We start from the raw sequence: 23,411 nt of genomic DNA, 5'->3' as shown, positions 1-23,411 counted from the left end.
GAACGAGACCGAGACAGACGGGAACGGGACCGAGGCTGGAACGAGACCGGCCGTTTCCCGTTCCCGGGAACTACACTCCTGGAAATTGAAATAAGAACACCGTGAATTCATTGTCCCAGAAGGGGAAACTTTATTGACACATTCCTGGGGTCAGATACATCACATGATCACACTGACAGAACCACAGGCACATAGACGCAGGCAACAGAGCATGCACAATGTCAGCACTAGTACAGTGTATATCCACCTTTCGCAGCAATGCAGGCTGCTATTCTCCCATGGAGACGATCGTAGAGATGCTGGATGTAGTCCTGTGGAACGGCTTGCCATGCCATTTCCACCTGGCGCCTCAGTTGGACCAGCGTTCGTGCTGGACGTGCAGACCGCGTGAGACGACGCTTCATCCAGTCCCAAACATGCTCAATGGGGGACAGATCCGGAGATCTTGCTGGCCAGGGTAGTTGACTTACACCTCCTAGAGCACGTTGGGTGGCACGGGATACATGCGGACGTGCATTGTCCTGTTGGAACAGCAAGTTCCCTTGCCGGTCTAGGAATGGTAGAACGATGGGTTCGATGACGGTTTGGATGTACCGTGCACTATTCAGTGTCCCCTCGACGATCACCAGAGGTGTACGGCCAGTGTAGGAGATCGCTCCCCACACCACGATGCCGGGTGTTGGCCCTGTGTGCCTCGGTCGTATGCAGTCCTGATTGTGGCGCTCACCTGCACGGCGCCAAACACGCATACGACCATCATTGGCACCAAGGCAGAAGCGACTCTCATCGCTGAAGACGACACGTCTCCATTCGTCCCTCCATTCACGCCTGTCGCGACACCACTGGAGGCGGGCTGCACGATGTTGGGGCGTGAGCGGAAGACGGCCTAACGGTGTGCGGGACCGTAGCCCAGCTTCATGGAGACGGTTGCGAATGGTCCTCGCCGATACCCCAGGAGCAACAGTGTCCCTAATTTGCTGGGAAGTGGCGGTGCGGTCCCCTACGGCACTGCGTAGGATCCTACGGTGTTGGCGTGCATCCGTGCGTCGCTGCGGTCCGGTCCCAGGTCGACGGGCACGTGCACCTTCCGCCGACCACTGGCGACAACATCGATGTACTGTGGAGACCTCACGCCCCACGTGTTGAGCAGTTCGGCAGTACGTCCACCCGGCCTCCCGCATGCCCACTATACGCCCTCGCTCAAAGTCCGTCAACTGCACATACGGTTCACGTGCACGCTGTCGCGGCGTGCTACCAGTGTTAAAGACTGCGATGGAGCTCCGTATGCCACGGCAAACTGGCTGACACTGACGGCGGCGGTGCACAAATGCTGCGCAGCTAGCGCCATTCGACGGCCAACACCGCGGTTCCTGGTGTGTCCGCTGTGCCGTGCGTGTGATCATTGCTTGTACAGCCCTCTCGCAGTGTCCGGAGCAAGTATGGTGGGTCTGACACACCGGTGTCAATGTGTTTCTTTTTTCCATTTCCAGGAGTGTATAAGTAGAAAGCCGCGACAGAAGTGAACTATGAAAGACTGTTTCTTAGAATTCGTTCCTCGCTCGTTCCGTTCATCTTGCTGAACCCTTTCTTAGGACCCGTTAGGTCGCGGACGACCTATCTCTAGTCTGAACGTGGTTTCACCTTGGTTTCGCCAAGTGTTGAAGACACTCACCACAGCACTCCTGAAGCACTCGACATGTCGTTCAGTTTCTGGAATGCTCGTGCCGAACCTCCGGGCCATCACAATCTGCCCTCGATCAAACTTAGATAGATCGCACGCCTTCGCCATTTTACACATGAAGAGCACGCTTACTGATACTACATGCTCCGTGTGTCTGAGCAGCAGTCATTCCTCGTCAGGTGACGCTGCTATCGCCTGGACGGGTTTGTATCGATAGCAGGTCGATGGTCATAATGTTCTGGCTGATCAGTGTACATTGCAAAAAAAAAAAAAAAAAAAAAATGGCTCTGAGCACTATGGGACTCAACTGCTGTAGTCGCACGGTTCCGGACTGCGCGCCTAGAAGCGCGAGACCACCGCGGCCGGCGTGTACATTGCATCTTGCATGTACATTGTAGAGAGGAGGTTCGTACATCTATACATTTCCTATGTCGTGTCTATCTGCTCTCTTGTGCAGGAGAACAATTACAACACTGTTCCAGTTTTAGGAAATTCTCTTCGCCGCGCGGGGTAGCCACGTGGTCAAGGCGTCTTGCCACGGTTCGCGCGGCTCCCCTGCAGGAGGTTCGAGTTCTCCCTCGGGCATGGGTGTGTATGTTCTCCTTAGTGTAAGTTCGTTTGAGTTGGATTAAGTAGTGTGTGAGTCGAGAGATCGATGGTCTCTGCAGTTTGGTCCCACAGGAACTTACCAGAAATGTCCAAAATATTGTCTTCATTTCGACCAGATTGTTTCTGTGAAATTATACTGCATGATTTTGTCTTATCGTTTTGAATTTTGTACTTTTCTACTACTATCCCGGAGCATTACTTTTTTGGGAAGGTCCCAAGGTTATCAGTTTTACCAATTAAGCTGGAGAAAAAAGGAAAGCTTAGGTTCGCTGGCTGCTGAGGCCCATCGTTAGCAGTGTTCGGTGCACTGTGTGTTCACACACACTTGTAGTGTGCCCAGCCTTAAAGTCTGAAGTTAGTTCCGCTACAATTGGCCGCCTGTCCTGTTTTACCAGTCTGTTTCATTAGAGACACAGCTTCAGCCCGGACTGTCTCAAGAATGGGGAAGGAAATCGACCGTGCCCTTTCAAAGGGACTGTCCCGGCAATTGCCTGGAGTAATTTACGGAAATCACGGAAAATCTAAACCAGGATTCCAGACGGTGACAAATTGTTCACAGTGCATGATTTCTGGCCTTATTGTCAGATCTCGGAACCGGTCTCAGAGCAAACGCATTGCTACGGAGCTCGTGTAAGAGGACAAGAAATTAATGGAAGATTAGTCAGATTGTAACACCAGAGCTGTATAGCTGTACTGACATATTTTTTTCTTTTTTGTCTGTTCTACCTTTTTTCGCTAAGATATTGTAAATATTGTTTGATTGTATTGATACCACAAGAGTGTTCGCTTTTTCCTTTGTAAAAACTTTGATGTCATGGTTTATTCCTATACGATGTAGTGTCTCTGTTATTTAAATTCTTTGCCTCATTTGGAGTGGACAAAACTTGCAGTATATAATTGTAATTTCTGTGTAAATAATTTTTTGTAGAAATGTCAATATGTGCAAATGTTCGCCGGCCGATGTGGCCGAGCGGTTCTAGGCGCTTCAGTCCGGAACCGCGAGACCGCTACGGTCGCAGGTTCGAATCCTGCCTCGAGCATGGAAGTGTGTGATGTCCTTAGGTTAGTTAGGTTTAAGTAGTTCTAAGTTCTAGGGGACTGATGGCGTCAGCTGTTAAGTCCCATAGTGCTCAGAGCCATTTGAACCATTTTGCAAATGTTGCGTTTCACTTAATACGTTTGGTTGCTGTTATGTAACTGCTGATCCTCACTTAGGATTCTTAGTTCTTTATATGTATAAAATGTGTTGTGGTACCCCTCGGTAACGGAATCGTGCAGCGCGCGCAAAATGTGGTTGGCGTGAATGAAAAGGTGAACCAAGAGTTAGTCGGGGACGAGTTACCAAAGTGTCAACAGCTTATGTAAAGATCGTATATTGTACTGGTGCCAAGAGAGGCTTTTTGTGCCGTATTTGAATGTGCCAAAGCCTCGGATGGATGGATTTGTAAGCTAGGTCTGTTTTGAAAGTAGTGTCTGTCATCGTCACAAAGAAAGTGAAGGATCAGCTCATTGGATGTTTTAGTGTGTTCAAATATAAGGTAACATATAGCTGAATCTATGTACTTACCTTGATTTCTCCCCTGTGACATACCCACTTAGGGTCCTTCCGAGTGTCCTTATTGAAAAAATGTTAAAGTCCAGCGTTTTACTAATTAATGCCTCTTGAACACAGTAAAAAAAAGTTAAAGTTAATGTGGCAAAAGAGTGTGCTAAGGTAGATAATGTTTGCTGAAAGTAATTTTGCAATTAAAACTGCTTGTTAAAAGTTTGTGGGCTTGCTAAAAAACTAAAGTGAAAAACAGAGTTTAAAGTAATAAAGTAGTACAAACAGTTATTAAAATAGTTTGCTGTCAACTTCAAAATTGAAAGTTCTTAAAACTGAGGCTTATAAATTTTAGCTAAGTAAATGATCAAAGTGCTGTCTGTTCTAAATTGCAAAAGGTGTGCCAGTATCTTACAAATATGTCAACTTTGTGTCTCACTGCAGTAAAGGTTGGGAAATGTAACTATGGGAAGTTATATACTCATGCTTGCTAACTGCTTGTTCCTCTTGTGTATTGAAAGTGCATATCAATAATGTAATGGGATCCACAGTTTGTCTATTATGCTCATGATAGCTAACATTTAACAGAAAGAGTACTATCTATGGAAACAGTAACTTCTTTTATTCAGAGGACAGTGAGAAATAGTTTGCTAGTGACATTTTTTTTATTCCCATGTCAGTTAGAAAAGTAATTGGTAAAAGAAACACTAAACCTATGCCCAATTTATAATTCTGCAGTGAACTTTATTCATATCTCATGTCGGACAGGAAATTGTATGAAAAGTGATACTAAATCTATGTCCAATTTATGATTCTAAAGTGCACTTTAATAGTAATATTATTGAAACCATTCAGTCTGACAAAGCCTTAAAGGCAAAACTATATGTCATTATCTGTCATACTTATGTAAATAGCTTTGTTTTTCTATAACTGTTAGCACTTCCTGTAATGTCAACATCTGCGAGTGACAAAGTTCATTGCACTTTCGTGTCATAAACAATAGGATGTGCACGTCCATTAAAGCTCATACCTTTTATCTTGGACGAGACTGTCCCTCATTCTCTTGCCCAATTAGGCTGACGACCGTTTTCTTTATTGTTTGAACAGTGTGGATAGGTAAAATATTGTTTGTTACTGCTTTAATATTTAGGTAAGTCTAACTTTCACTTTCGGTAAGTCACCTCCGTTAGGTATATCACGGTCAACACGACAAAATTCCTTTCAGAGGGTAACACAGCACTGCTTCTTTGTACTGTAATTGCTTCAATAAAAATAATTTCATTATACGAACTGCCTCCAGCTTTGAGGTTATGGTATAATGGTAGGAGCGGGTGTTATAGAACTGTAGATGACCTACGGGTTCGACAGAATTGTGACAAATAACTTTCTGTGTTGAAAGGATTGATTCCAGTATTTGTGTTGAGTGACTTACGAACTTCAAGAGAAACCTAGAATAGAATGACACGACACAGGTTTGAAAATACCTCCACCTGAACCGAGTCCAGAGCGTTACCTACGGCACCACCTGGCTCGGTCGCAACAAGGCGAGGAAGCGCCACATGACAGTACATCATTCGGTTTGTACACTAGTGGCCATTACAATTGCTACACCAAGAAGAAATACAGATGATAAACGGGTATTCAATGGGCAAATATATTATACTAGAACTGACATGTGATTACATTTTTACGCAATTTGGGTGCATAGACCCTGAGAAATCAGTACCCAGAACAACCACCTCTCGCCGTAATAACGGCCATCATACGCCTGTGCATTGAGTCAAACAGACCTTGGATGGGGTGTATAGGTACAGCTGCCCATGCAGCTTCAACACGATACCACAGTTCATCAAGAGTAGTGACTGGCGTATTGTGGCGAGCCAGTTGCTCGGCCACCATTGACCAGACGTTTTCAATTGGTGAGATATCTGAAGAATGTGCTGGCCAGGGCAGCAGTCGAACATTTTCTCTATCAAGAAAAGCCCGTACAGGACCTACCTGCAACATGCGGTCGTGCATTATCCTGCTGAAATGTAGGGTTTCGCAGGGATCGGATGAAAGGCAGAGCCACGGGTCGTAACACGTCTGAAATGTAACGTCCATTGTACAAAGTGTCATCAATGCGAACAAGAGGTGACCGAGACCTGTAACCAATGGCACCCCAGACCATCACGCCGGGTGATACGAAAGTATGGCGATGACGAATACACGCTTCCAATGTGCGTTCAGCGCGATGTCGCCAAAAACGCATGCGACCATCATGATACTGTAAACAGAACGTAGGTTCATCCGAAAAAATGACGTTTTACCATTTGTGCACCTAGGTTCGTCGTCGAGTATACCATCGCAGGCTCTCCTGTCTGTGGTGCAGCGTCAAGGGTAACCGCAGCCACGGTCTCCGAGCTGATAGTCCATGCTGCCGCAAACGTCGTCGAACTGTTCGTGCAGATGGTTGTTGTCTTGCAAACGTCCCGATCTGTTGACTCAGGGATCGAGACGTGGCTACACGATCCGTTACAGCCGTGCGGATAAGATACCTGTCATCTCGACTGCTAGTGATACGAGGCCGTTGGGATCCAGCACGGCGTTCCGTATTACCCTCCTGAACGCACCGATTCAATTTCTGCTAACAGTCATCGCATCTCGACCAACGCTTGCAGCAATGTCGCGATATGATAAACCGCAATCACAATAGGCTACAATCGGACCTTTATCAAAGTCGAAAACGTGATGGTACGCATTTCTGCTCCTTACACGAGGAATCACAGCAACGTTTCACCAGGCAATGCCGGTGAACTGCTGTTTGTGTATGAGAAATTGGTTGGAAACTTTCCTCAGTTCAGCACGTTGTAGGTGTCGCCACCGGCGCCAACCTTGTGTGAATGCTCTGAAAAGCTAATCATTGTGTATCGCAGCATCTTCTTCCTGTGGGTGAAATTTCGCGTCCGCAGCACGTCATCTTCGTGGCCAGTAGCGTGGTACTCACGATGAGCAGGAGGCAGCGGTTCTCGCGCCACACCCCGCAGCAGCCGAGGAAGGCTACGGCGAGGGTGACGGCTCCGGCGACCAGCAGCACCCACGCGGCGACCACGTACGTGGCGGAGCTCAGCAGCGAGATGTACGTCTGCTTGTCCACCAGCGTCCACACCCCGACGGCGAGCACCGCCGCGCCGGCCAGCTGCAACACGACAGTTTCGTTTCACTTAGACTCGTCCAGGACATGCTGGAACTGGATGGAGTTAGCAATCTTATCAACAAATTTTTCAAACTATACAGTTCTGTGATTCTGTTATGCTTCCATTCGTGCAAGAACCACTAACGCCTCTAACACACACTAAAATAACAAATACATCACATTTATGGTACATCTAGTCACACACAATTTCTCTATCAAGAAAAGCCCGTACAGGACCTACCTGCAACATGCGGTCGTGCATTATCCTGCTGAAATGGGCGGGAGTACGAATGGGTGTGGGTGTGAGGGGGTACCTTATACTGACTTCTCGTTTCGTAACTGTGTGCCCTGTCCACACCACGTACCTGGTAATCCCGCAGCGGTCGTACTGTTCTGCTCCACAGCTGACTGTTGGCTTGCCTGAAATTATCTACCGAAAAAATGTAAGCGGGTTTAGGGGAGCCACTAAACGTTTAAACACAACACTGTCCTATGTCCGGTATGAACATCTATATTCTGACACGATATGGAAACCACAGGTTGCACTGTTAGCACTCTAAATCGTAAATGTTTATCCCAATGTACAATCTTGATGATTAACAGTCCAAAATATAATTCAGACGAGCGTACGCGTAACCGACACGACGCGGGTGATTGTTCAAGATGCGGAACGCGATGATCAAGTGCACGTTCTCACGCTCGCACAAGACACTGGCACTTGACTGCACTCTTTAGTGGTAAATAGTGTTACTGATTCACATTTGTTCATGTTTGGAGACCGAACACGGCGTGGATGATCGATGCTACGAGGGGATACATAAATACGTTAGTAACGCCACTGCTCATTTTCAATTACTTCTTGACCCACTTTCCTCTGAACCATTTCCATATGTCATCACTTTACTTTAATAGCACATGTAGCAACACTTCAACCTGAATACTAACAATGCTTCTACATGCAGAGCTACACACTACACAGTCCGCACCTCGTGGTCATGCGGTAGTGTTCTCGCTTCCCACGCCCGGGTTCGATTCCCGGCGGGGTCAGGGATTTTCTCTGCCTCGTGATGACTGGGTGTTCTGTGCTGTCCGTAGGCTAGTTAGGTTTAAGTAGTTCTAAGTTCTATGGGACTGATTACCATAGATGTTAAGTCCCATAGAGCTCAGAGCCATTTGAACCAACACACTACAGAACACGACAGCTCCGTGTCCGGTGCTCGACTCACTACAGACGCGGCTGCTCGCAAAGATACTCCACAACTAAGCCAGCGACATGACAATACGCTTACAACAATAATACGCTGAAGCGCCAAAGAAACTGGTATAGGCGTGCGCATTCAAATACTGAGATATGTAAACAGGCAGAATACGGCGCTGCGGTCGGCAATGCCTATGTAATTACTGTCAATCATGGCTGCTCCGATGTCTATTTGCACCAAAGAAGACCAACGTTCAGTGATCAGGTTTTTGTGGTCGCAAGGTGTATTACGGGCCGAAATTCATCGAAGACTTTCGGTACAGTACGGGAACAGTGTTTTGCTACAACGGAGTGTCTACGAATGGATTGAAAAATTCTGATATGGTCGCACAAGTTTATGCACGATGAAGGAGCCGGACGACTGTTTACCGCCACAAATGAAGAAACAATTGAGCGTTCACTTGAAATGATTCTCTTAGACGGACGATTAACTATTGACAAAGTGGCACATCGTCTGGAAATTAGTCATGGTTCTGCCTACGAAATCATCCACAACAGATTTGGGTTTCATAAAGTTTTTGCAAGATGGGTCCCAAAAGGCCGGCTGGAGTGGCCGACCGGTTCTAGGGGCTACAGTCCGGAACCGCGTGACCGCTACGGTCGCAGGTTCGAATCCTGCCTCGGGCATGGATGTGTGTGATGTCCTTAGGTTAGTTTCCACAGGAAAAGTAATCCCCATCAGGGGATCGAGACGTGGCTGCACGATCTGTTACAGCCATGCGGATAAGATGGCTGTCATCTGGACTGCTAGTGATACGAGGCCGTTGGGATCCAGCACGCCGTTCCGTATTACCCTCCTGAACCCACCGATTCCATATTCTGCTAACAGTCATTGGATCTCGGCCAACTCGAGCAGCAATGTCGCGATACGATAAACCGCAGACGCGATAGGCTACAATCCGACCTTTATCAGAGTCGGAAACGTGATGGTACGCATTTCTCCTCCTTACACGAGGCATCACAACTACGTTTCACCAGGCAACGCCGGTCAACTGCTGTTTGTGTATGAGAAGTCGGTTGGAAACTTTCCTCATGTCAGCACGCTGCAGGTGTCTCCACCGGCGCGAACCTTCTTGTGAATGCTCTGAAAAGCTAATCATTGGCATATCACAGCATCTCCTTCCTGTCGGTTAAATTTCGCGTCTGTAGCACGTCATCTTCGTGGTGTAGTAATTTTAATGGCCAGTAGTGTAGAAGCCGCCTAGTAGAATTTTGCACAGAGCACAACTTAAACATAGCTAACACTTGGTTTAAGAATCATGAAAGAAGGTTGTATACGTGGAAGAACCCTGGAGATACTAAAAGGTATCAGATAGATTATATAATGGTAAGACAGAGATTTAAGAACCAGGTTTTAAGTTGTAAGACATTTCCAGGGACAGATGTGAACTCTGACCACAATCTATTGGTTATGACCTGTAGATTAAAACTGAAGAACCTGCAAAAATGTGGGAAATTAAGGAGATGGGACCTGGATAAACTGAAAGAACCAGAGGTTGTACAGATTTTCAGAGAGAGCATAAGGGAACAATTGACAGGAATAGGGGAAAGAAATACAGTAGAAGAAGAATGGGTAGCTCTGAGGGATGTAGTAGTGAAGGCAGCAGAGGATAAAGTAGGTACAAAGACGAGGGCTGCTAGAAATCCTTGGGTAACAGAAGAAATATTGAATTTAATTGATGAAAGGAGAAAATATAAAAATGCAGTAAATGAAGCAGGCAAAAAGGAATACAAACGTCTCAAAAATGAGATCGACAGGAAGTGCAAAATGGCTAAACAGGGATGGCTAGAGGACAAATGTAAGGATGTAGAGGCTTATCTCACTAGGGGTAAGATAGATACTGCCTACAGGAAAATTAAAGAGACCTTTGGAGAGAAGAGAACCACGTGTATGAATATCAAGAGCTCAGATGGCAGCCCAGTTCTAAGCAAAGAAGGGAAGGCAGAAAGGTGGAAGGAGTATACAGAAGGTTTATACAAGGGCGATGTACTTGAGGACAATATTATGGAAATAGAAGAGGATGTAGATGAAGATGAAATGGGAGATACGATACTGCGTGAAGAGTTTGACAGAGCACTGAAAGACCTGAGTCGAAACAAGGCCCCCGGAGTAGACAACATTCCATTAGAAGTACTGACGGCCTTGGGAGAGCCAGTCATGACAAAACTCTACCAGCTGGTGAGCAAGATCTATGAGACAGGCGAAATACCCTCAGACTTCAAGAAGAATATAATAATTCCAATCCCAAAGAAAGCAGGTGCTGACAGATGTGAAAATTACCGAACTATCAGTTTAATAAGCCACGGCTGCAAAATACTAACGCGAATTCTTTACAGACGAATGGAAAAACTGGTAGATGCAGACCTCGGGGAGGATCAGTTTGGATTCCGTCGAAATGTTGGAAGACGTGAGGCAATACTGACCTTACGACTTATCTTAGAAGAAAGATTAAGAAAAGGCAAACCTACGTTTCTAGCATTTGTAGACTTAGAGAAAGCTTTTGACGATGTTGACTGGAATACTCTTTTTCAAATTCTAAAGGTGGCAGGGGTAAAATACAGGGAGCGAAAGGCTATTTATAATTTGTACAGAAACCAGATGGCGGTCATAAAAGTCGAGGGGCATGAAAGGGAAGCAGTGGTTGGGAAGGGAGTGAGACAGGGTTGTAGCCTCTCCCCGATGTTATTCAATCTGTATATTGAGCAAGCAGTAAAGGAAACAAAAGAAAAATTTGGAGTAGGTATTAAAATTCATGGAGACGAAGTAAAAACTTTGAGGTTCGCCAATGACATTGTAATTCTGTCAGAGACGGCAAAGGACTTGGAAGAGCAGTTGAACGGAATGGACAGTGTCTTGAAAGGAGGATATAAGATGAACATTAACAAAAGCAAAACGAGGATAATGGAATGTAGTCAAATTAAATCGGGTGATGCTGAGGGAATTAGATTAGGAAATGAGACACTTAAAGTAGTAAAGGAGTTTTGCTATTTAGGAAGTAAAATAACTGATGATGGTCGAAGTAGAGAGGATATAAAATGTAGACTGGTAATGGCAAGGAAAGCGTTTCTGAAGAAGAGAAATTTGTTAACATTGAGTATAGATTTAAGTGACAGGAAGTCATTTCTGAAAGTATTTGTATGGAGTGTTGCCATGTATGGAAGTGAAACATGGACGATAACTAGTTTGGACAAGAAGAGAATAGAAGCTTTCGAAATGTGGTGCTACAGAAGAATACTGAAGATAAGGTGGATAGATCACGTAACTAATGAGGAGGTATTGAATAGGATTGGGGAGAAGAGAAGTTTGTGGCACAACTTGACTAGAAGAAGGGATCGGTTGGTAGGACATGTTTTGAGGCATCAAGGGATCACAAATTTAGCATTGGAGGGCAGCGTGGAGGGTAAAAATCGTAGAGGGAGACCGAGAGATGAGTACACTAAGCAGATTCAGAAGGATGTAGGTTGCAGTAGGTACTGGGAGATGAAGCAGCTTGCACAGAATAGAGTAGCATGGAGAGCTGCATCAAACCAGTCTGAGGACTGAAGAGAACAACAACAACAGTGTAGAAGTATGTGTACAGGTACATTTGCACGAGACGGAGAGTGGGGAATGAGTGTGACGTCCGGACGTGACAACTGGAGCTGCCTCGGAGGAGGCGGCGGCAGCGGCGGTGATTAGAGGGGGCCCGTGAGCTGAGACAGTGACACACGGGCCGGGTCTGCTCGGGAGCGGCGCGGACACCCAGGCGAGGTGATTTGTCTGCGGCGGTCGGCCAGGTACGGAGGGCCACAAAGCTGCGGGCCCGGCGCCGCCCACCCATACCTGGCCGGCCGGCAGGGCTGTCCACAGCGCGCCCGAATTCCAGCGTAGCTAGTTCCTCAAACAGCTGACTACCCACCCCAGCCGTGGCACTACGATTACCCACAAGCAGTGTGCGATTTGCAGGGGGGAATGGGGGGATCCCCCCCTCTGCATCAGACCATCACCACCTCTGGTTTTAGTTTATGGGATATTTATTTCCCACGAACTGGGTTAAAACTTTACATGCAATTTAAATTTGTGGAGCCGGACACTGAAGTTTTTAATACAGTCTTACTATTAGTACTATTAATATTTTCGCTTATTAACTTTGAAAAAGTGTTATGAAGTAGGTAAGCATTTCAAAACATTTGGAACTAAATGACAAGACGACGCCACATTTCCGTAGCATGCCACACATGTTGCAAGACGTCGCCCTAGCGTAAACGAGGCTTTCTAAGCCAGGTCTGAATTGTATGGTGGATGTGATGTGTTGCGTATGAAACTAAAACCTGCAATCCGATCCAAACATCGAGGAAAACTGTCAAGAGGTGTCATCCTGCAGCAAGATAACGCTCGCCCACATTCTGGCTAACGGACAGCCGACGCAATAAAGGAGTTGAGATTCGAGGTGCTGGAACATCCACCATACAGTCCAGACCTGGCTCCAAGCGATTTTCACATGTTTGGACCCTTAACGGAAGCACTACAGGGAAGAAGATTTGAAAGTGATGAAGACGTCATTTCTGTGGTGCAAAATTGGTTACAGATGCAACCGAAAAACGTATTTTCTGATGAAATAAAAAAGCTCGTAAAACGTCTGGAAAACCGCATTGAAGTCCAGGGAGGTTACGTAGAAAAATAACGCGTGTTTCAGTTTTCTACCGTCAGAATAAGTACAGCTTTTCACAAATGTGCCTTTATTTTTTGAATTCCCGTCGTATACCTGCATCTAGATGATTTTGTAAATAAGCTTCACCTATAATGTACTTTTAAAGATATAACAAGGGATGGCTTTTCTGATAGTGCATACGCGTGAATAGTGAGTTTCGGCATAACATCTGTTTATAAATAACTGTTTAGCCATGGGTAACGCCACGGTCAAAGCTAGTAACATATATAATTGTGCTAACCCCGTAAGACATCATCCCCCCCCCCCCCACTGGTAAAAGCACAAATCACACACTGCCCACAAGTAACAACTAGCACACGCTGGGAACTATACTCGAGAGCCAAAAAAATTGGTACACCTGTCTAATATCGTATAGAGCGCCCGCGAGCACGCAGAAGTGGCGCAACACGACATAGCATGGACTCGACTAATGTCTGACGTAGTGCTGGAGGGAACTGACACCATGAATCCTGCAGGGCTGTCCACAAATTCGTAAGAAGGGATGGAGATCTCTTCTGAACAGCACATTGCAAGGCATGCCCAATAATGTTCATGCCTGGGGTGTTTGATGGACAGCTGAAGTGTTTAAACTCAGAAGAACGTTCCTGGAGCCACTCTGTAGCCATTATTGACGTGAGGGGTATATCGAGTTGTCCTGCCGGAACTGCCCAAGTCTGTCGGAAAGGACAATTGACATGAATGGATGCAGGTGATCAGACACGATGCCTGCGTACGTCTCACCTGCCAGAGTCGTACCTAGACGTATCAGGGGTCCCATATCACTCCAACTGCACACGCCCCACACCATCACAGAGCCTCCACCAGCTTGAAGAGTCCCCTGCTGACATGCAGGATCCATGGATTCATGAACTTTTCTCCATAGCCGTACACGTCCAATTAGAATCGAGACTCGTCCGACCAGGCAACATGTTTCCAGTCATCAACAGCCCAATGTTGGTGTTGATGGGCCCAGGCGAGGCGTAAAGCTCAGTGTCCTGCAGTCATCAAGGATACACGAGTGGGCCTTCAGCTCCAAGACTCCATATCGATGACGTTTCGTTGAATGGTTCGCACGCTGACACATGCTGATAGCCCAGTACTGAAATCTGCAGCAATTTTCGGAAGGATTGCAGTTCTGTCACGTTGAACGATTCTCTTCAGTCGTCGTTGCCTCTTGCAGAATCTTTTTCCGGCCTCAGCGATATTGGAGATTTGATGTTTTGTCAGGACCTAAGGTTCGCGTTTTCAATAACCCAACAGAAAAAGTTCCGGAAGGTGCCATTGTTAACACATTCTAAAACCAAAAAAAAGAGAGAAAAAAAACGACGCACCGCTAAGGAATTATCAGAATGGGACGGAAATGTGCAGATGTTATGTTCATGCGCAGACAAACAAATGATTACATTCTTGAGTTTCTCCCGGCGCATTTGATAATCAAAATATCCACGGGTGTATTGCCGGTCTACAGTGTCCAACGGGCACAATATATCGGCGATCATACATGTCGCCATCATCAAGTGAACTGACGGACTGAGCTCCTGTGAACGTGCCGGCACGGAGGTCCGTACGCTATGGCTGCTCGACCACTACCACTACGACGGCGGACAGAGCCATCACATCGACGTCATCTCAGACGCCGTCGCAATCTGTTCCACCGCGCGACCGTGGACCAACACCATACTGAATTCCAGCATTACCGATGGAGGGCGCCACGAACTTGTAAGTCATTTTCAGCCAGATGTCCGGATACTTTTGATCACATAGTGTAGATAACTTTGTGAATCACGATATTGAAAAAAAAAAAGAACAGAGTGCACAGACATAAATGTTATCCGGTTGTCCTGAACGATTCGCCCGGCACAAAACAAGGGAAATAAAAGTGCTGTATTAAAAACTAGCTGATTTCAAGAGACTAGTCATCGTCTGAAGTACAATACATGTCCTGGCAATGACCGGGAACGTTGTCTTGAACAAACGTTGGTATCAGTCAACAAAATGCCGGAATGGATTTTGTAGACCACTGAAAGCGATTACCAGGATAAATTTCAATATTGGTGACATTGACTCTGTACAAATGAGTAAATACTTGAAACTCAGTGATCTGGGCAACACTCTGCACGCAACAAAAATTAAACCTGACAGGAGTGTGCAGCAGTATGACTTCCGGTATTTACATAGATAAGCTGGAATAGAAGTTGATCAGATATATGTTTAAATTGGTGACAGCCTAATTGTTCGCGAAGATAATGCTATAATTAGCGTATCAGTTGAGGCGTAGGAGATTGGGGGGGGGGGGGGGGGGTTGCAGCATAAAGGATAAAGGAACTGCACTTGTGGGATGGTCACGTTTTTAGTCATCAGAGAACTTAGGGAAGGGGCAGGGGGCAATTAAACACAGTGGAAAACAATTGTATAGTAAAACTGTGGTGTGTAACATTTAGTTTCTAGGCGCTACAGTCTGGAGCCGAGCGACCGCTCCGGTCGCAGGTTCGAATCCCGCCTCGGGCATGAATGTGTGTGATGTCCTTAGGTTAGTTAGGTTTAATTAGTTCTAAGTTCTAGGCGACTGATGACCTCGGAAGTTAAGTCGCATAATGCTCAGAGCCATTTGAACCATTCTAACATTTATTTTTATTTTCTGTACAATCCAGTAAGATCTTTATACTCATTTCCAGCCATGAAACAGTGTTTCTTCCGTTCCATGTTATACAGAGACATAACTAATGAGAATGTCGTACATCTTCTACCATATTCCTAGGTTCTCTGTGTAATATTTGCCAGATCTGTGAACAAGTAAATATGTTGACTGCACTAAATAATGTAGGACCCTCCATGTCACCTTTTCATCATACAGAATGAAATCCATCTAATGATTTGTAGTGACCCGAAAAACTTTTGGCTCACATTGAACAGCTTTGTTGGGCATTATTTTTCAGTCATAAATTTCGTACAACAGTTAATTTTCGACAATAATAAAAAGAAAACACTGACTGGGGAGAAAACACCACAAACATATAGATCGGAAATTTATTACTATCTATTATTAAGATACACGCATTCTCCATGTTTTCGTACGGAGTCACGGTTATTCCACAAACAGTTTTGTAATATTTAAAATCATTGTATCTAATACTGTGGTGGGAAACATTACGATTAATGAGAATATGAGGTGACTTCTCACAGAAACTTAACAATTTCTGTTATCAGTTACTTATTAATTAATGGTTTATTGAGCTTTGTAGACATTTGAAGCAGGGAACCTCAGAGATAATTTGTAAAATGTTTTTTACGTATTCCGCAATTAGGGCTACGTCATTCCATCTTAAATAATCAGTGGGATTACATATATGCAACTCACTTTTGTAGTCATGATAGTAATTTTTGTTTATAACAGATCGCTGGTGTATTTACCTATTATCTATGAAATAACCATTTGTTTCCTGTGATATTTACATCTCTATAAAAAAAAATAGTGTGTATTCGAGTGGGTTCCTACGGCACGAGATGTTGTAAGTAAATGCCACCATAGTTTTAGCTGCCGACTTGCTTAAGTTTTAAATATTGTACTTAGCTCCTTATTTTAGCTTACAGTTAAAAGACGGAATATAAAATGCACATCTTACTTGTTAAAACTGCTCACGTCACCCACCTAGAACGAATGTGTAAAATTGCAAGCACGTGACACTTTCGGAACGTGTCACATTTAGCACAAAAAATCAGTAATTGAATAGCGACTGGTAAGAGAAATCGTCATTCTTTATGAGAATGTAACCATATTAAGATCTAAACACACAGTGCTTACAACTGCAACATTGAGATTTCATTCAATCCATTGTTGCAGCCTTGATCACCTTAATTATTTATCACAGCCTTGAAAGGCCTGTCATTCCTTGAGCTGACTGCAAGTTCCAGTTTCTTAGAAAAATTCCTCCAGTAGTTCCCGACCGGAATTTTGTCGCTGGCGAAGCGTAGCTGCGTATAGCCAGTAAACGCGGAAATTACAAATCTCCGCCATCCATATAATCGGTTCTGAATGGCGCATATCAGTTTCAGAAGGATTTGAAAGTAACACTCTTTTGTCATCAATGTTACCTGCTTTAAGAAACCATAAAGCGTGCACTTTTTTGATTGCAGGTCATACATATTTATAACAGTTTGTAGCTTAAGGTCTTTGCTTAATGCTCGCTCTATACGTATCATGGAATGTTTTCTCCTGCCTGCGAGAGGAGGGCGAACTTAAGGCTTGCGACGTGGCACAAGAACGTTTCATTAGCGAGCGTTGACACCCCAAACAAACGAACACATTGAGCGGTTTGTGATATTCTGGTACTTCATTATTAATAATAGTCTGTCAAATTACATAACAGGAAGGGAGATGAGTAAAACACGCATTATCACGATAAAGTTATTATTTAATAAAATTCATTACAATTACAGCTACTATACGCGAACAATAATTTCACGGGGACAGCTGAAAGTGGAGGAATCGATAAAAGTCGATTGGTACTGACTTGTCTGGTTGAGTGCCGATCTGGCAACGATACTGTTAGCAGCAGCATTGTTTAGTAGTATTTTCTTTGTGTAACAAGCAATAAGACTTCAGTGTTGACTGTACAAAACATTTAAGAGCTCATTACACCAGTGCAACACTTCTGCTTACTACGACACACAGGTGCAAGTTTGTTTTATACGCTGCTTGCCCTGCAAAACTAGATAACGTGCGCAGCCGCGATCACGTGTATAGTTTTCATAAAAGAAGGAGAAAGTTGGAACATCCGGTGCCACAATTGTCATTTTATGGCGGTGTGATATCAGCTTCAAATGAAGTGGCTTGGTATACGCGCTCTTTTGAACGAAAGCGAGAACGCCTCTACGTTCAGCAAGAGGCAGAACAGAAGCACATTATGTACAATGAATCCAGTATAAAATGTTTTTAGTATTTTCACCCCAGACAGACGTTAGCAAGCTCAGTGCTGTGCGGCTGTATTAATGACTCAGCCTACTATATCTTTGCTTTTTAATTTATTTTTATATTGGCTTTTAGTCAGACCACGTAGCTGACCCATTCGTACTTATATTTCGTTTCACACACCACGTTTTAAGGTTAAATGTCGTTGTAAATGTATGTATGCGCTTTACTTTTAATGTGATTTGGCACCCGGCATATCTAAGTTCCAAGAAGTAACCAAGGATCTGAGCTAGAGGAACAGGCACTCAAATTACTTTCGTGGAAGGGTGGAACGAACCATAATGTCTTACAAAATAAAACTCAAACTTTTCTTTACTAATCGCCATCCAGAATAATGCTACCTTTTTATAATAGGTACTGATATTTCTCTCTCTCTCTCTCTCTCTCTCTCTCTCTCTCTCTCTCTCTCTATCTCTCTCCTCCTAGTGTGTGTCCCATGTGTTTTCGTATTTTATGATGTCGAGATAAGGGACCAAATCAGCATTTGCCTAAATGAGCGATAACCGGGTAAAAACCACACCCAGACTACACACATCCTGTATTTGAGAACGAGAGAACTATACTACTTACAACAAACGTTACACATAATTTCAGTTTCAAACCCAAACGAAATTTTGCCCCGTTGACGCCGGCCGCGGTGGTCTCGCGGTTCTAGGCGCGCAGTCCGGAACCGTGCGACTGCTACGGTCGCAGGTTCGAATCCTGCCTCGGGTATGGATGTGTGTGATGTCCTTAGGTTAGTTAGGTTTAAGCAGTTCTAAGTTCTAGGGGACTAATGACCACAGCAGTTGAGTCCCATAGTGCTCAGAGCCACCCCCCCCCCCCCCCCCCCCCCACACACACACACACGAAATAACAGAAGGAAAAAACTTTTTCGCTTATTACAGTTTCACTGTTATACTGTAAAACTTCAACATCAGACGTGACGTTCAATTTATCACGTATCTACTGCTGCTCTATTCGCCACACATTTATTGGCAATATCCACATATACCATTGAATGTACACGAAAAATTACATGACACATTATTGGGGAAGACATGAAATTTTATTCACGGTAGTTTGATTATCAGAAGAATCGGGTTGGGGGTTTTGGCACTTTCTATATTGCTAGTATAGTAGTTCTTGCCACGTGGTGACAATAACGCGAAAAAATCATTGTGAATTGAAGGTAAAGCGCTACTGAGAGCTTTTAGAACTTAAAAGCAACAGTGTTTTATAGTTGCGAAGAGAACAGCGCGAAAGCTGAAGCAGTTTCCAGATTTCACACGCGTGTGCACCTCCTACTATTCAATAGCCGTTACGTATTCTGAACACAGGTGGTTTGTGTATGTATCACATGCTACTGACTATGCGCTGTCCAGGTTTTCGAAAGAAAATTATTCGTTAGCAGTTTTGGATTGAAGACAGTAATACTACGTAGGATTATGTTCGCATGACTGCGCATACTGTTAAAAGCCCTAGAAATGTAGCTCACTGATGTAAAATAATGTGTTTTTCCATACATTGACGAATCAGTTCGCCGTAGTGCGAACTTGCGTCATGATTTTTTCGACATTGTTTCCTTTGTATTGTCAACAATGCTCAGCTTCAAATTGTTTGCTGATATATCCTGGCATCAGACGATGTCGACCGTTAAGAGAAGTACTTTGACAACCGATCGTTTGAATTCAGGTTAGTGATAATTTAGCTTACGCAGTAATGTTTGTACGATGCAGCTTTACGTACTTATAACGATCTTCTAGTTCAACCACTTTTCGTCGGGACGCCCTGAGACAGGGGTGTAGAAATATAACAAAATTAATTAATATAATTACTTTTTATTTAGAACACAATTATAGGAACGTTGTTGGGGCAGAAGTAGTTGGTAGACCATATTTTTCGGAAGATTTAACCTTTTTCATCAAGTTTTTTAAATCCCTTTTACGTGTTTATAAAACTCCATGCAGGTCAGCTTGTAGTTAAACTGGCAATGTAAGACTGAATAATTTTGCCACAATGGCATTGTGTGCGGGATTAGAAAACAAATATTTGCATAATTTTTAGCAGTTGGCGTTCTCGTTTAGGATTTTCGGCTTCGTCACCTTTCTTCCACGGAGTGTTTAGACCTCCATTATTCCGAGTCACGCTCAGTTTCTAAAAAGCTCTTCAGATACATATATTCCTGCAAACAACCGTCATCTGAAATCTTCACACCATTTTAGCCGGGTATTTAATAGCAATTCTTCCTGCGTATCTCTTTAATCATGAATGTATAAATAGGTTTTAATGTCGATGCTACTGCAAATTTATTTGTATGGTATTTCGTAGAAATGTGATACCTCACGTCTGCTTTTCCTCCGTGTTACTGAAACAGCTAAAACTCTCACACAACGCTTCCTGGTCCGTACGACCTTTCTTGACTAAAGATCATTTTGTGTAATCATCTGAAAAGTGACACGTTTAGAAAGAGTCGTTTTATTAGATAGTTATTCAAATGGAAACTGCCCGACTCTTTCGCGAGGCGGTGCTTAAATAGTTTCAGATCCCTACTACTAAAGGAGTCTTTTTGAGTTAATTAGATGATACAACATTCTCATAGTTTCATTCAACCATACCAAACGAGTTGGGAAATAATCACAGACATTTATATTAACACACAATAATATATAATTTGGTTTGTACTGAAAATTTAAAAGCAACAACAGAGAAAATTCCGCTGGATAACAATAAAAATATCCAGCAAAAATGCCCTGATTAAAACTCTTCTGTGTGGAGAAACAGGAAATAAACTTTAAAAACGCTTATATAACTTTGATACCATCTGTAACATTTTGCTCATAAAACCTCACATGTGACCATGTTAATCGATGTATTGCATTATTTTACTGACATTTGTTTTTTTTTTAGTACAGGGTGTCGTAATTGAAGTTGATTTTTGTGAAGTATTTTTGTTTATTTGGATAACGAGTTACACAGGCGCGGGATCGACTCAATTAGTCAATGCTCAATCTGCGGCTGGATTTGTTTCTGGAGACGGACCGCCTTGAAAAAAATTACAATTTTTCTTTTTCTTTATATACCCCAGACATATATTTCGCAGAAGTTTCAGCATCATCAGTGGTTTTTTTATTATGTTCCATAAAACAATAAAAAGCTTGTTACTACATGTAAATTTGAGTTTTTAAGACAGTATATACATATCTGAAAAACAGACAAAATTTTGTATATGTACCTGTTTACCGCATTGTTTCCTGGATAGCGAAACATGTCTGGCGAATAAAAATAAAAATTGTGTTTTTGTCAACGCGGACCCTCTCCAAAAACAAATCTATTTGTGAGCAAACACGGACGGAAAAACTTCAATCTCAAGATGACTCAGTTTGCGGTTTAGTAGACTTGCAGAAAAATCAGTTTTAGAAATGCCTGATGATTCTGCAATGAATTAGTAGTCCCTTGCGGATGCCTATGTATCGACCTTTCCCCCCGTCGCGCTTTATCCCAAGTTAATGGAAAGATGCAAACAAATATGGTACTGAATAGGTGAGTCTGCGAAGCGAGTTCGCCTATCCTTTAGCTGGAGAACTGGTATGTTCGGCGTTAACGAACTGCTTCCCGCAATTTGAAAAGCACGATATTTGCAGTTGGTTCTACTTGGTATGGAGATGTATGTTCAGAGGCCCAAGTGTCTAATACCGGGAAATTTTGTATTACGTCTAGTCGATAGTACCAAGTAAAATGAGAATGTTACGAAAGGAATAATTGTTATGTACCGGATTATTTTGAGTCACAAAATAAAGCATTTCACGCATTAGTAAAACACATTTTAGTTTCCGTGAAAGTGAATGCACGCCTATGTTGTCACAAGGCCACTTCCTGAAAAGGCTCTGTGCAACACAATAGAAACAGGCATCACAGTATCTGCAATAGATGAGGTTCCCAAAACAATAAAAACTGTCTGTCATTTGACACTCAATGTAGTTGGTTAGTATAAACCGGTTCCTATCGTTCATTTGTGACGTCGCTCGACAAGCGACCAGAGTTTAGAAGACTGCCGAAGTTGCCTATTATTGTCGATCTGTTTACGCACTTTGTCGCAGAATTGATAACGATCTGACCTGTGAGTTGCTATCATTGTATTTCCCTTTACATATCATTTAAGGCACTTTCACGATGTATGTAAATATTCACAAGTGTTTGTGGGTTGGAGAAGACGACTGTGTAAAAACTGCAAGACATACCGTACCGAAAAATGACCCATATCAGTGGATAGAGAATCTTTCTAACTTTCGATTCGTAATATGTACCGTGGCGTAGTTGCAGAGCGCACCGCTAGGGTCGGGTGTATCAGATCATGGCGTATAATGCAGCGATGTGTGCGTTTTGAGTCCTTCTATTGGCTAAACGTGAGTCATGTGTGACGTTTCAACTAACATTTGTTAACAAGTATTAGGAAAAACTCCAACAAACCCAACAGTGCATGAGTGGCTCGTCACAGTCCATGGTGCGAAGAAGACAGGCCGGTTGGGACCGTGAGCAGAGAAGGTGTGCGCGAAACATTCGTCAGGAACCCGAAGAGATCGGCGACACGTGTGCGCACAGAACTGCAGAACCGCAGTGAACTGTATTCTGTGCAAACGTGTGCTTGTGAAACCTGCCGGCTATAGTCTTTCCATGCGCTGACCACACGGGACGATGAGCTTCTTCCTGACTTTCGCAATGACCTGCAGTGGCCACTGAAAGAAGAGGGTTTTTCACGAAAGTTGATTTTCAGCGAAGCCATGTTTGACGTCTCTGGAAAAGAGAATCGTCATAACCTGATTGTTTGGGGCACAAAACATCCACATGAAACTGTTGAACACATTCGTGATTCACTTAAAATGTCTTTTGTGCCACGTCCTCTTCAAAAGTTTGTGGACCATATTTCTTTGCGAAGAAAGCTGTGGCCGGTGGCAACACCTTAGGCCACGATTACAGCAATACAGTGATTCCATTCTGCAACAAGACGGTGCTCCAACTGACTTTCTTCCAGACTTTCGTGATTACCTCAGTGCCAACTGTCTCAACGTTGGGCGGAAGTGCTCTCCAGTGTGACACTCTCCCTCCTTCAGCGGACCCCGAGGTCACTTGACATGACTCCATGTGGTTTCTTCTCTTGGGGTTACGTCAAAGATCCTGTGTTCCTGTCTTCTCAGCCACATAGTTTGGAAGAATCGCAAAGACGGACAACGGACATTTGCCATGATGATCATGGCCGGAGTCTGGCTATCGTATAGCAGTTTACTCATTCACGATCGGTGACCATATTGAGAACCTAATGTGATTTAAAAACTTGGAGAGGTGCTTTATCCAGTGACATGTGTCTATTTTTTTATGTCTTGTAGTTTTCGTGCAGTTTTACTCTGCAATAGTGGAGGTACTTGTGAGTGTCCGTGTATCTGAGCGTTCATTGCATCCGTGCTTGATTTCTACTTTGGCACTTGATGTCCAGCGTGCAACACGTAAT

At 43.9% G+C, this 23,411-nt stretch overlaps 1 protein-coding gene across 1 annotated transcript in view; it reads right to left on the bottom strand.

The window, feature by feature from the left end:
* LOC126355847 (CD151 antigen-like) overlaps nucleotides 1-23,411 on the bottom strand; it is a 110,440-nt gene that overhangs the window by 31,606 nt on the left and 55,423 nt on the right. Inside the window, exon 3 of the mRNA XM_050006312.1 lies at nucleotides 6,820-7,011. Within this exon, the coding sequence (XP_049862269.1) occupies nucleotides 6,820-7,011 (192 nt within the window). The remainder of the gene's footprint in view (nucleotides 1-6,819; nucleotides 7,012-23,411) is intronic.

The sequence above is a fragment of the Schistocerca gregaria genome, chromosome 3 (assembly GCF_023897955.1).
Source record: "Schistocerca gregaria isolate iqSchGreg1 chromosome 3, iqSchGreg1.2, whole genome shotgun sequence".
Taxonomy (NCBI): domain Eukaryota; kingdom Metazoa; phylum Arthropoda; class Insecta; order Orthoptera; family Acrididae; genus Schistocerca; species Schistocerca gregaria.
The sequence above is the reverse complement of the archived record's forward strand: the minus strand, read 5'-3'. Positions and strand labels throughout refer to the sequence as shown.